At 40.2% G+C, this 14967-nt stretch overlaps 1 protein-coding gene across 1 annotated transcript in view; it reads right to left on the reverse strand.

Moving 5' to 3' along the window:
• The window catches only part of UNC80 (unc-80 subunit of NALCN channel complex), a 158316-nt gene that overhangs the window by 102017 nt on the left and 41332 nt on the right, over window positions 1-14967 (reverse strand). The window contains exons 15-21 of the mRNA XM_087706462.1: window positions 13919-14066; window positions 13182-13330; window positions 11901-12070; window positions 8897-8998; window positions 7873-8081; window positions 7394-7500; window positions 5313-5409 (exon numbers count right to left, since the gene is read on the reverse strand). Coding sequence (XP_087562588.1) covers window positions 5313-5409; window positions 7394-7500; window positions 7873-8081; window positions 8897-8998; window positions 11901-12070; window positions 13182-13330; window positions 13919-14066 — 982 coding nt within the window. The remainder of the gene's footprint in view (window positions 1-5312; window positions 5410-7393; window positions 7501-7872; window positions 8082-8896; window positions 8999-11900; window positions 12071-13181; window positions 13331-13918; window positions 14067-14967) is intronic.

Consider the following 14967-nt stretch of genomic DNA (forward strand, 5'->3'; position numbering starts at 1 on the left):
GGACCGCCTCCTGCCGATTACCTCTCTCAGACCAATTAGATCGCACAGGTTGGGTCTCCTCCGGATTCCATCTGCCAGCCAATGTCGGCTGGCGACTCCCCGGGGGAGAGCCTTCTCTGTTGCAGCTCCGGCCCTCTGGAACGAGCTCCCTGTCGAGATCCGGACCCTTACTACCCTCCCGGCCTTCCGCAAAGCCACCAAGTCCTGGCTGTTCCAGCAGGCTGGGGGGGGGGGCTGAGAAGCATTTACCTCCACGGAAATTGTGAATGTTGGTTTTGTTTTTAATATGTTGCCTTTGTCTCGTTTTCCCCCTTTCCCTTGTCTTTTGTGAGCCGCCCGGAGTCCTCCGGGAGTGGGCGGCATACAAGACAAATAAATAAATAAATAAATACCATTGGGGCAGTGAATGAGAGAAGTGTTGCTAAATGTGCAGGAAGTTCACAGGTTATCAAGAAGAGGTATTATGAGGATGTTCAAAAAAGTTGCATGTTGAGGTCAGGCATCAGCTTGAAAGCTGAGCCCATATTCTATGGATTTATGAATGGTCAGGATTATGTCACCTCTGAAGATAACCTAGATTGCACGTCTGATTACACGTACCAAACTTAAGATCCTTTCTAGAAAAACAGAAGACATGCGTAATTAATAAATATATCTGGATGGCACAACCGTAACTGATTATTATAACAGAGAAATGATTTGATGCTTAAGAAAATAGCTTCCCTTTGTGTAAAACTTTGCACTTATTAAATTTAACTTTCTGACTGGTCAGAACATTTTAAAACAATGATCCATCTCAGGAAGGAAATAAGGCAAAGTCATAACAAACCATCACACATATAAAACAGAAAAGAAAAATATTAACAAAAGCTAATATCCATGTTCAGGGATGAGTCAAAATTTGTAATCTATGAAAATAACTCAATTTGAGTAAGTCTTCTTTTCTGTGTTATTTCCTACATAACTTATTCATACAGTCATAAAACTGGAAGAGGCAACCTTTCTGTTCAATGCAGGAATCAAAACCACTGCAGGCAGATAGCTGTTCTCTACTTAAAAATAGTGAATACTATCATATCTCCCTCAATAATCTTTTCTCAAGGTTAAACATACTCAACTTCAATCTTGCTTCATGTGGCCTAATTTCTAGTCTCTGGTCATCTTTGTCGCCCCCTTCTCTAACTTACCTAGATTCTCCGATTTATGGTTAATTCCTTCCAACTTTATATTATTTGCACATCTGATAAAAGCTTTTTCTCCTTTAATGATCATTAATGTATAAAAAGTAGAGGACTGATCTTTGCAGCAGTCTTTTAATCTGACAAAAAAACCATAGATGAATACTCTTTGAGTGAAGTTTTCAAGAGAACTAGGTATCCATGTCATTATCATTTTATTCAGGTCATGCTTGTGATCAGAGGTGGGTTCCTATCAGTTCGCACCTATTCGGTAGAACCGGTTCGTCAAATCTACCGAACCGGTTAGAAGAGGTTCCACCAGTGGACCCGGAAAGCAGGCCACACCTACAGAAGAGGTTCCAAAAATTTTTGAAACCCACCACTGCCCCCCATACACACAGAGACAGACAGACAGACAGACTGACAGAGAGAGAGAGAGAGAGAGAGAGAGAGAGAGAGAGAGAGAGAGAGAGAAAGAAATAAATGAATAAAAAAGAAAGAAAAAGAGTGAGAGAGAGATGAAAGAAAAAAAGAAAAAAGGGACAGAGAGACAAAAGGAAGGAGAGAGAGAGAGAGAGAGAGAGAGAGAGAACACATGGCCGGCAAGCCACTCCCACCAGGTCACATGGCTGGCAAGCCACTCCCACAAAGGAGACCACACCCACAGAGTAGGTTTTAAAAAATTTTGAAACCCACCACTGCTTGTGATACATTTTCAGGTGGTTACCTGAATTTTGGGCATAACCCCGTTCCCTAACTTAATTTCCTCAATTGGCTGACTGTCTGAAATCAATCAGATTTATACTCCCTCTACTCTCCTTTTACTTAGAAAGAAGAAGACAATCAATTACCCACAATGGCAGTAATTCAGGAAATGACTTTTTCATCCCTCACAGTTCAGCAAAAAAATGAATGAGATCTGTACTAGGGATTCGAAATGATGAATTGCTGACCTTTCTGAATGACAAGCTCAGTGTCTTAGCCACTGAGCCACCTAGTCATTATTCTTCTTTTTTTTTTTTCAATTTGATTTCAGTTCCATTTCTATGAGTTTTACCCATTGCTCACTCAATGAATGATGTGGGGTTGCTTGGTTTTTTCCCAGTTTTCTGTACTAAAAATACTGTACTTATGAACTAACATTTGAGTAAGACTGAGTAAGAGTACCATATTTTTTGGACCATAAGACGCTCCAGACTAGCAATAGGAATAGCAGTTAGACTTTCAGCCCTCTCTAAGCGGTTTACAGAGTCAGCAACAACAATCCAGGTCCTCATTTCACCCACCTCGGAAGGATGGAAGGCTGAGTCAACCTTGAGCCGGTGAGATTAGAACCGCCGAACTGCAGATAAGTCAGCTGAAGTGGCCTCTTCAGTACTGCACCCTAACCACTGCGCCACCTCGGCTCGATATAAGATGCACATTAGCTTTAGAGCAGGAAAACAAGAAAAAAAATCTTCCTCTGCCTCCCAGCATCCATCTGGTATTCATCTGGCTAGTGTCCTCACTGCTGCCGCGGCTCATTCACTGTGTTCCGTTCGCTGCTGCTGCATCCCATTCGCCGCTGCCACGTCCCATTTGCCACAGCTGCAGCCTGTTCACCATGGCGCATTCCCTGCTGCCCGCTCAACACTGCCTAGAACAACTGATCGGTGCTGCACCAAACCCCCCTTGCCCTGCTGCAATATTCACTCTATAAGGGGTGCATCTTATAGTTTGAAAAATAAAGTAATTGCATTTTATACTTCAAGGTTGCAGTCCTGGGGTTACTCATATTTTGCGAGGCTGAGCTGAACCTAACCTAAGAATGTTTGTATAATATATGCATTCCCTCTACGTTTTATTTTAAAACAACCAGGGACATGCAGTCACTAGAGGCAGGGGAGGCGTGGCCTCACCAGTCATGACGAAAAGGAAAGAATTTTAAAGAATTTTTTAAAAATAATTAAAGCCAAGGTAGTTGCTACCACATTCACAGTGACTTGGAACAGTGCTTAGTGTTAACTATAGGAGGAGGCCAGAGAAATAGGGGCCTCCTGTGCATAAGAAATTTTTCGCCTTTTAAGAGTTAAGTAAGGGTTAACAAGCGAAAAATTTTGTATGCAAAGGAGGCATGTGGTTTTCTTGCCTCCTGTAGAGGGCATTTTTAGAGGCTTTTTAGAGTTCTCTGGGAGCAACTAGCTCAGTCTGACTCAGAGCTCTGGCCTTTCATGAGGGGAGGGCAGGACAGGCAGAAGCAGAGTTGAAATCATCTCATAAAGAGCTGGAAAAGGTGCGTGTGGGGAGGGGGGAGGAATTCAAAAAGTTTGATCAGAAGGCAGCAGGGGAAGGGGGGGTTATGGCAGAGGAGCTGCTTTCAAGCCTTTGGAAAATATATCCAATCCAACTTCTGTGTTTGTGTTTGAGAGTGAGTGAATGAGAGAGGGATCCAAGTTCTCTGTGTGCGTGTGTCTGTTTGAGAGAGGAGGGAGGGAGGGAGAGAGGGAGGAAGGAGGGGGAGGGAGAAGAAAAAAAATGGGAAAACTTATTTTGCAAGGGGGAAAAATGCTGTCGCTTTAAATCGGAACTGAGCATGCCTGGCTGTGGAATTCTGGGAGTTGAAGTCCACAAGTCTAAAAAGCTGCCTCACCAACCCTAAAGCTGACCGCACGTCACTGAAAACAAGTTACTCCTTGGCACATCACTAAGCTCTTTATATTGCATGCTATTGAGTTGTGAACTAAAACTATCCATTAGCTCCTATTGTCACATAATCAAAAGCCAAACAAAGTGGTATTTTCCCCCTGTTGGATAAGCTGGTCTATGTTAAAAACTAAATGATTTTGTACAAAATATAAAAAATTCACTGTTGAAATAAAAATATTTCTCAAATAGTATGTCAAATTGAAATATGAGGTATGTAACACCATATCCTGCAGTCATGCTTGACTTTTAACAAAGTAATCATGGTCTGAATTATAATATGCATTCATTCCCTGCCTAAAAACCATCTCAAATCTTTCACTGAAAGTGCAAAGATATTCAAATTTCATTGCTTATAATAGCATTAGGCTTTGCTATAAATTGTGGGGGGGAAATTAAATTATTCTTCTGGGTAGCTGTTTGAAAGGATACCCAGAAAGAGCCCAAATACTTCGATTAACACATCAAGATATACCAATAATCATATGTCATATGTCTTCATCCGAAACATCATTTTCTTTATATAGAAAGGCATTTTATGATGAAGCAATGACTAAATGAGGTAGTGACATTACTTCCATGTTTAATGAAGTATAAGCAATATGTAATGTTGAGTCATGTAAAGTTCCATGAAAAAGCCAACTAAATCCATTGGGATGCTGTGTCCATTTTTCAATGCAAAAACAGGGAAATAACAAGATGCTTAAATCTAAACAGAAAAGACCTAACCTTGTTTAGAGGCAAAAAACTTGTTTCCTTAAAAATAATAAAGTAATCAATCATATTTGTCATATAATTGTTTTCAATGTCATTCATAGTTTTGCTAAGAATGAAGGACCGCATCTTTATAAGAAATGGCATGAAGACACGAGACAACGAAACACAGAAGAAAAGAGATAATTAAAACACATTTGTACAGGGTTTTCCATTTCATCAGTGCTGAATTTTACTGAAAATGTAGATGATCAATAATGGGGAATAAAAGCTGGTGGGCACATCTAACATTTCACATCAAGGAGCTAAGTGAAATATTAGCATACTATGTTTGAACCAGATAGCTTGTTCCAAATTTCATATTTTCCAAATGGTGGATTTGATTTCTTGAAAGGTCAATTTTGCCTTATCTAAATGTATTGGCCCATATATGCTTTTTTTCTTCTTGGCTAGAATTGAATGAAAATTTAAAAAAAAAATGATAGAAGAAGAAATGAAAAAAGTAGTGGCTACAAAATATATAAAGCCATAGAAAACAAAATTGGGTCCAGAAAATATGTTTTTAAAGGTGAATGGTGAATTAAAGAAAGAAGATAATTTTTTAAAAAAAAGAAGGAAGAAAGAAAAAGTTAAAAGTTTTATAAAAAGGACTGAAGAAACAGAACCCTGATTTCTAACCATCTTTTTCTTCTGTGTGATGAAGCCTGGATGGGTGTCTTCGGCAGGTGCGCCATTTACCAAGACGCTTGAAGAAATTCTCCTCTTCTTCACGCCCATTTTCCATTCCACTTCCAGGCCCACCTTCTGATAGCTTCACAGCACTAGTAAACTTCACCTAAACATTAAAAGAAGCATTATTTCATTGTTTTCATTGCTGATGTAAACATAGCATTTTAAAATATTCTTCTTAATAAATATTCTCCCTTATTAGTAATATTTTACAGCCCATATCTCCATAAAGAGAACCAGAGGTGGGTTCCTACCAGTTCGCACCTATTCGGTAGAACCGGTTCGTCAAATCTACCGAACCGGTTAGAAGAGGTTCCACCAGTGGACCCGGAAAGCAGGCCACACCTACAGAAGAGGTTCCAAAAATTTTTGAAACCCACCACTGACACACACACACACACACACACACACACACACACAGAGAGAGAAAGAGAAGAAAGGAAGAAATAAATAAAAAAAGAAAAAAGAAAGAAAAAGTAAGAGAGATGAAAGAAAAAAAGGAAAAAGGGACAGAGAGACAAAAGGAAGGAGAGAGAGAGAGAGAGAGAGAGAAAGAGAGAGAACACATGGCCGACAAGCCACTCCCACCAGGTCACATGGCCAGCAAGCCACTCCCACAAAGGAGGCCACACCCACAGAGTAGGTTCGAAATTTTTTTGAAACCATGTTGAGGGAATCACAGCTGAATAAGTAGGAAATAGGAGCAAAACAACCTTCCTTCATTCTCCTCCATCCCTCTCTCTCCTTAACGCTTAATATATCTATCCTTTTACCTCATGACTCTTAAGGAAAACTAGTCACTGAAGAGAGAGATAAGCAGTGGGCTAAGAAAGCTAGTCAGTGGCTTCATTTTCTCTACCTGTAGAAATACTTTGTGAGCTCCATTGCTTTTTGAATTACTTTATTGCTTTGCTTGTTCAGAAAAATCCTCATCCTTGAAGTAAGTTTTTAGCTTCTAGTAAAGCAAAATTTAGCTCCAATAAAACAACAAAACCTATAAACCCATATTTTCATATTTGGGTTCCTTGCAATTTACAATCAGCTGGCAATGTGGGGAATAATGATGGGGAATTAAAATGCTTGAGAAATGCAACTGAAGGTGTAGCTCAATTCCAGTGGTGGGATTCAAATAATTTAACAACCGGTTCTCTGCCCTAATGACCATAATAGCAATAGCAATAGCAGTAGACTTATATACCGCTTCATAGGGCTCTCAGCCCTCTCTAAGCAGTTTACAGAGAGTCAGCATATTGCCCCCAACAATCTGGGTCCTCATTTTACCCACCCTTGGAACGAGCTCCCCGTGGAGATTCGTACCCTCTCCACCGTCCAAGCCTTCCGCATAGCCTTGAAGAGCTGGCTCGCCCGTCAGGCCTGGGGATAAGGACCGTTACCCCGCCCGAATATTGAATGTATGGTGTCGATTTTATTATATGTTGTCGTCTTAATGTTGTATTCCCCCTCCCTTGGTTTTCTGTGAGCCGCCCTGAGTCCCCTCAGGGAAAAGGGCGGCCTACAAATGTCAATAAAAAACCTATTGCAAAAAAAAAAAAAAAAAAAAACCTCGGAAGGATGGAAGGCTGAGTCAACCCTGAGCCAGTGAGATTTGAACCGCTGAACTGCTGATCTAGCAGTAGCCTGCAGTGCTGCATTTAACCACTGCGCCACCTTGGCTCTATCTGGGTAGGTGGGGCTCGGTGGTCATGTGACTGGGTGGGCGTGGCCAAGTCAATGTCACTCAGGTCGATGGGCACTTCGCCTTAGCTGTGACAATGTAATAAGGGTTAACCGGAGAGGCAGTTTCTGTACGCAGGGCAATAAAGATGAGGCTAGAAACAACACCAGAATGTTTCCTTCCTGCCTTCCTTACAGGATTAGCCCTGTAAAGTGGGAAAAAACAAAAGGAGATTTCTTCCAACAACCGGTTCTCTGGACCTCTTAGAAAGTTAAGAACCGGTTCTCCCAAATAGGTGCGAACTGTCTGAATCCCACCATTGGTATGGATACACATAAAACTAAACATGCACATTCATTATTAGATAGCTTTTTATATTAAAAAAAAGAGTGATGGTAGAAAGGTAGATATTTACCCTGGAGCTCTGCCTGATGAAAGAGAGACGATCCACAGAACTGATATCCAGAAGATCTTCTACACCATCTGCCAGACCAGAAATTGATGAACGTTTCAGCCAATTCCCTGTAGTACAGAAAGCATAGGTTTGAATATCTTTCTGACTCTTACTAATTGGATAATGTACATCTCTCATTACTGGTACTAAGGACTCGATTCCTAACATCTAAACAAAATATTTGGAGTCATATGAAGGAAGATGGGGAAAAATTAAAAGATACAGAATAGCAGGACAGAGGAGCTTCACGTAAAAGGCTTCCTGTGTGGAGAGAATTAATGGAGATCAAGTCTGACCTCAACTACGGAATCTGGTTGGATGACTTTGGGGCAATCTCTGTCGCTTTCGTTGCTGAAGTTATGGGATTAAAAAAGGAAAATAAATCCCTACATGCTCCTGAAGAAAAGGCACAACATCTAACAAACCAATAATTGAATGACCTAGTGGGAGTTTGAGCTTCTTTCTCAGGGAGATCCGTCGGGAGCGGGAGCGGGAACGCCTCTCGGTGGTGATTCCTGAGTGGGCAGTTGTGCATTCGGAAGTGTCTGGCTCCGACTGGCTGCTGGTATCACTAGCTGCACTCTGAGATTTAAACATTTTCCGCCAGAAGTCCTTACGCCCTAAGGCTGCTCCTTGCATTTGTTCATCACTGTGAAAAAATTACATAGCTGGTAAAACTTAGTAGACTGGAAAAGAAAAGAAAATAGGGCAGCATTTTTATCTTTTCTAATCTTCTCCTGTGCCCTGGTCACTGGAAGTTGTGTTTGGCTAATTTTAGAAGAGGGAATAAGCCATAAACCTATCATCATAAAAGCAATATACTAAAAAAAGATATCAATAATTGGATTTTGTGACCCTTGTAAAGTAGGACGGTAGACACTAAGAGGATAGTGTATAATATTTCTAATAAAGTAATAATCTTTATGTAGTAAATTAGGGAGGTGTTGAGACGGTGAATATGATTTGCCTAAGGCTAGGCAGAATAAAAGATTCTATACTGCTAGCAGTGCAGAGAGCAGGCGTAGTTGAGAAACAACTTCCATATAATTATTATGTGAATCTCTTTATCTCAGCTATAATAGCTAACTTCTACATTACTACAATGAAAAATGAGGAAACCAGCTGATTCAAGTCTGAACAGTGCTGTTTTTGCTTTTTAAATTATGTTTGTATGTAATCTGATGAGCCGAGGTGGTGGAGTGGTTAGGGTGCAGTACTGCAGGCTACTTCAGCTGACTGCTATCTGCAGTTCAGCGGTTCTAATCTCACCGGCTCAATGTTGACTCAGCCTTCCATCCTTCGGAGGTGGGTGAAATGAGGACCCAGACTGTGGGGGCGATATGCTGACTCTGTAAACCGCTTAGAGAGGGCTGAAAGCCCTATGAAGTGGTATATAAGTCTAACTGCTATTGCTATTGCTATTGATTGTTGATTAAAATACACTTTATTGATCAGTTTACTTACTGTTCAGGAGTTTGTATTGGACGACCTGCGATATAGCCGCGACATTCATCAGGAGCAGTAGACAGCTGTCCTTTATCAATAACAACACTTCCTACTTCAGATCTACAAGGACAAAGCTACTAGTCAGAGGAACGATAACATATTGCATTTATTCCTGTTTGGCTTCTCGATATTATTTTTAAAGTATTTCTAAAACAGGATTTTCTCCTCCCATCAGTACTTCGTATATCAATCATAAATGGCAACAGCATGAAAATATACCAATATTATCTAATTTGTAAGTGTGCCTATTTAATGTAAATTCAAGAATGCTTCTCATTAAGTTAAATAGGATTTAATTAGCTTATAATTATATGGGACTAAATATGTATAGGATTCCATTACAAAAAAGGGATAGAGTTAACCACAATTTTTGGGCAGATTCTTTTTTTTTAAAATTGTGTGTTCTATCAAATTGGAATTTCTCTCCACATGGACAGATATATGTAAATGCATCTTGGCTCTAGCTTAGTAAAAGCTTAAGAATGAATATATATATATATATATATATATATATATATATAGATAGATAGATAGATAGATAGATAGATAGATAGATAGATAGATAGATAGATAGATAGAGATAGAGATAGAGATAGAGATAGAGATAGAGATAGAGATAGAGAGATAGAGATAGAGATAGAGATAGAGATAGAGATAGATAGATAGATAGATAGATAGATATAGATATAGATATAGATATAGATATAGATATAGATATAGATATAGATATAGATATAGATATAGATATAGATATAGATATAGATATAGATATAGATATAGATATAGATATAGATATAGATATAGATATAGATATAGATATAGATATAGATATAGATATAGATATAGATATAGATATAGATATAGATATAGATATAGATATAGATATAGATATAGATATAGATATAGATATAGATATAGATATAGATATAGATATAGATATAGATATAGATATATATATATATATATATATATATATATATATATATATATATATATATATATATATATATATATACACATATATTACAACCCCTGGTATGCCCAAATATGGGAGGAAGATCACTACTTCCATTCTCTGTCCTTCGGCTCGTCACAAGAGACCATCCAGACAGAACCCAATATTTATTTATTTATTTAGATTTTGTAAAATCTAAATATATACCTTTCACCCTGACTGGCTGATAAGGAGTCGAGCTCTGTGGCTCAATGGTTAACACATCTGCCTTAGGGGCAATACAGCACAGGCTCGATTCCCAGTAAGGGTATGGCTAGCTGATGAGAGCTAAATAGCTTGAAATAGATCTATACTAGTCTTCCTTTATTTATTTATCAGCACAAATATAACATATATATATATATATATATATTGCTTATATATGTGTGTGCGTATATAGACAGAGACAGATAAATAGAATTAGCCTATATATATTGGGGCCAATTCCATACAATAATGGATAAATCAGAAAAAGTTGTGTATGAAACAGTTGTTAGAAAAAATACTTCCATGTTTAATTGGAAAAACAAATGAGAATGTTATCCATCTCACTTGAACTAGTTAGCAAAGAAAGACCCCTGGCACATTATTTTTCTCCTCAAGCATATACTTTACTAAGAACAAAGTGGTTACAGATTTTTTTCAAAGCAGAATCTGTTGGCTTCACGTGAAAACAATGCAATTAAGTTCCCCCTTTTTTTCTCCTCTGGCCAACCCCTATTATCAGTCAATGTCCTATTAAAAGTTCTCCAGTTGTTTTGGAAACAGTCCCTTCACCATCTCCACATTCCTTTTGGCTGACCTGGTGCTGCTGGATTCGTGCGACTCAGGATCAGGGCTGGCACAGCTTCACTCCCCAATGCCAACCCATCCTTTCCTCACATTCCAAGCACTCACCTCCCTGCCCAGATTGAAAATATCAGGCTCGCAAGATCTGATGTGAAGCTAGAAGTAGAATTGCAGCCATGACAGAGAACATGGATCTATAACCCGAGTGTGTGCCATATTGACATGAAGCAGATCATCCCTCTTCATAGATAAACGACTGAGATGTCTACTTAATCCAGTATCCTATTCCCCTATCTTGTATAAAAATAATTTTTTGTAGAACAGCTTTTCAAGATCGCACAGGTTGGGCCTCCTCCGGGTGCCGTCAGCCGGACAATGCCGGTTGGCGACTCCCCGGGGGAGGGCCTTCTCTGTTGCTGCGCCGGTCCTGTGAAATGATCTACCTGCAGAGATCCGGACCCTCACCACTCTCCCGGCCTTCCGTAAAGCCGTCAAGACCTGGCTGTTCCGGCAGGCCTGGGGCTGTTGATTGATATCCAGCCCCGTTTAGATGGAATGGATGATGTCGAATTTTAGTACTGTATTTTTATTTTTTATCTCTATTTTTAAAAATTGAATGTTTCTTGTCTGTTGTGAGCTGCCCAGGGTCCCTATGGGAGTGGGCGGCATACAAATTCTAATAAGAGCCAAGGTGGCACAGTGGTTAAATGCAGCACTGCAGGCTACTGCTAGATCAGCAGTTCAGCGGTTCAAATCTCACCGGCTCAGGGTTGACTCAGCCTTCCATCCTTCTGAGGTGGGTAAAATGAGGACCCGGATTGTTGTTGGGGGCAATATGCTGACTCTGTAAACCGCTTAGAGAGGCCTGAAAGGCCTATGAAGCGGTATATAAGTCTACTGCTATAATAAACTTGAAACTTCAGCTGAGTAACCTGAACGCAGTTCTTAACTGTGCTTTAATCCTATGCATTTGAATGAAATTAAAGCACATTTCTGTGCTATCTTCAGTTTATGAATACCACAAGACTATCTTTAGGGAAGGGAGGATTTTTTAGAGCAAATAGTATTACACTGATTCATCTTCTCCCCAAAAGCAAGGCGGACAAGTAAGCCTTGGGTAAGGCTGACCTTACTACACCATTCAAGCATCTTAATGGCTTTGCCAGTCGAGATACATACTTTTTACTCCCTGGTGGTTTGGGTTCTTGTTCAGCATTTTCTTCTGTTTTTCTTCCTGGAATCAACTTTTCGGCACTGTCCAAAAGAGCGCTAAGGGCTACTCTTCTGAAAACGTTTCCATGAGCCTCCTTGATGAACTGTACCAGTTGTCGGATGTCACAGTACAAACCCTGAAACCAGCAGAATGTCATTTCGGGTGGGGAGCAGGGGAGGGGAGACGGTTTGTTAGGCTTCCAACATACAAACACTTCCTTTTTTCTGTTTTCTCTCAAGTTTCAGGCCTTCTACTACTGCAACGTGCTCTACATGGGGCAGCCCTTGAAGAGTATTCGGCGACTTCAGCTTGTCCAGAATGCAGCCGCGCGAGCGATCGTGGGTGCACCTTGGTTCACCCACGTAACACCCATCCTCCGCGAGCTGCACTGGCTGCCTATTGGTCTCCAGATACGCTTCAAGGCGCTAGTCGTCACTTATAAAGCCCTTCATGGTATTGGACCTGGGTACTTGAGAGACCGCCTGCTGCCAATTACCTCCAATAGACCGATCAGATCCCACAGATTAGGCCTCCTCCGAATTCCATCCGCCGGCCAGTGTCGACTGGCGACTACCCGGAGGAGGCCCTTCTCTGTGGCTGCTCCGACCCTCTGGAATGAGCTCCCTGTGGAGATTCGTACCCTCACCACCCTCCAGGCCTTCCGCAAAGCCCTTAAAACCTGGCTGTTCCGACAGGCCTGGGGCTAAAGATTCGCTGCCCCTATCTCGAATGGTATGATTGTTGTGCTTTTTAACTATGTATTGTTTTGTGTTGTTGTTAAATTGTTTGTATTCCCCCCCTTCCCTTTTTGAGTTGTGAGCCGCCCTGAGTCCCCTTAGGGAAAAGGGCGGCATACAAATGAAATAAAACTCTAAACTCTAAAAAACTCTTCTGTTGCCATGAAATAAATTTCAGCAATGAATTAATAGAAAACTGCCTGAAAACGTTGAAAGAAAAGGTCGAAAAATTGCCATCTTGAACAACACAGCAATGACTATTTCAAGCCAAATGAATGACTAAATACAAATCCAAAGGGAATTTGTTTCTCTCCTGTTCTACTAAACCGCGTGACATTTTCTAAAATTTACCAGCCAACATTTATTATTTTTTTTTAAAAAAAATAACAGTTTATATTTTGTCTTTCCACTTGAAAGAAGGAGGTACAATTCGACAATTTAGAATTGAGAATAGAAAATCTGGTATTTAAAAACCTCTCGTAACTGAGTCAAAAGGAAAGTTGCCCTTACCAGATTCTCAGGACTGTGGAGTTCGTGCGTAGTAGAGGCACAGCGAGTGATCAGAGATTTGAACATAGCGCTGACAATAATGCCCTCAATACTTTGGGCTGTAGATTTGTTGTCCATGGTGGTAAAGTTATTTCCAAAACCAGCCTTGTCTGCAAAATGCAAAATGAAACAGTTAAGCTGCACGGTTAAATTTCAGAAAAACAGTGACATACACATTTGCAACACCTGAACTCAGCAATTCCTGATCTGCAATAGCATTCTCCATCCAGAGGAGGGATTTGTGAGCTGAGGTGGCGCAGTGGTTAAATGCAGCACTGCAGGCTACTTTAGCTGACTGCAGTTCTGCAGTTCGGCTGTTCAAATCTCACCGGCTCAGGGTTGACTCAGCCTTCCATCCTTCCGAGGTGGGTAAAATGAGGACCCGGATTGTTGTTGGGGACAATATGCTGACTCTGTAAACTGCTTAGAGAGGGCTGAAAGCCCTATGAAGCGGTATATAAGTCTAACTGCTATTGCTATTGCTACTGTTACTTTGGAAAACCACAGCAGGGGGGGGGGGAGCGTGTACTCCAAAATGAACTTGGCAGTATAAAAAAGGAGTGAAGACAAAGTGCCCATGTTTCATTCAATTAAAACAAACAAAAAGTTAAACACACACATTGCACAGACACAAATTAATACATTCAGGGACACATCTACAGGAAAGCTGAATGCTAAGGATGATACTCTATACTTACTGTCCGTAACTGGCTCCATGCAAAATCCTAGCAAAGCATGTAAAAAATCCACCACGTTGTTCAATGAATCTTTATTCACATAATCTCTCATTGTCTGACGAAACTGCATCTTATCCAGTTTATATAACTTTGTAAGGCAGTTCTGAGCCTGTTAAGAAAGGTTTTAAGAATGCCAAACTTAGGTTCTGATGGTAATAATTACCGAAGACCATAGTGAATTTCAACCTGTTAGTTCCCGAGTAGTTAAAAACGGTAGCCAATGAACTTCACAAAATAACTAGAGAGGATTTAAACAATTGTCTTCCTATGTTTATTGATACAATGACTTACTGGACCCAAAGCTTGCAGAGGAATAAAGGTTTAGGGATGATACTGTAATGTAAGCTACAAGAAATTAAAATTAAATACATGTGCACTACAATTTAAAAGACAAATGCATAGGCAGCTACTTAGCAACAAGGGTTAAGATAAGAAACTAGTTGAGGCTGATAGATTTTTAATGACTAGACACTACAATACACAATCAATTTTTTTCTTTTACTTCGTTGTTATGGTAGGAGCTGTTCTGATAAGGTGTTCTTCTCTTTTGCGCTATCACTATTCACATTATTCTAAACATGCATGGTTGATTTGAAGCTAAAATGGTTTCTCTAATGTAGATAGGCTTTAAACACTAGAAATTTTTTCCATACCTGTCTTTCTATTATCAAAACCATAATAACCTTTTCTGACCCCCTCCTCCATCCAGTAACGAATGCCGAGACAAGCTTAACTGGAATGTCACAGCACTTTATTAGCAAGAAACCAAAACCTCGGTGGCTGAAAGCCAAGCATAACAAACAGATAAGAACCTTGGCAGCAACTCAGACTTCGACAGATAACAGCTTCTCCAGCGTTAGGAATGACGTTGAATCCTGCAAAACCAGACTCCTCCCAGTCTCTCTTTAAATACTATCTTGAGAGGAGCCTAATTACAATCACCTGAGTCCAATTATCTTTGGTAACTGCATAGCTGCTTTCTACGTCAATCTGCCTGGGCATCCAGGACT

The sequence above is a fragment of the Thamnophis sirtalis genome, unplaced genomic scaffold (genome assembly GCF_051295495.1).
Source record: "Thamnophis sirtalis isolate CommonGarterSnake01/CBP01778 unplaced genomic scaffold, rThaSir2_p1.2 scaffold_1, whole genome shotgun sequence".
In the NCBI taxonomy this organism is placed as follows: Eukaryota; Metazoa; Chordata; class Lepidosauria; order Squamata; family Natricidae; genus Thamnophis; species Thamnophis sirtalis.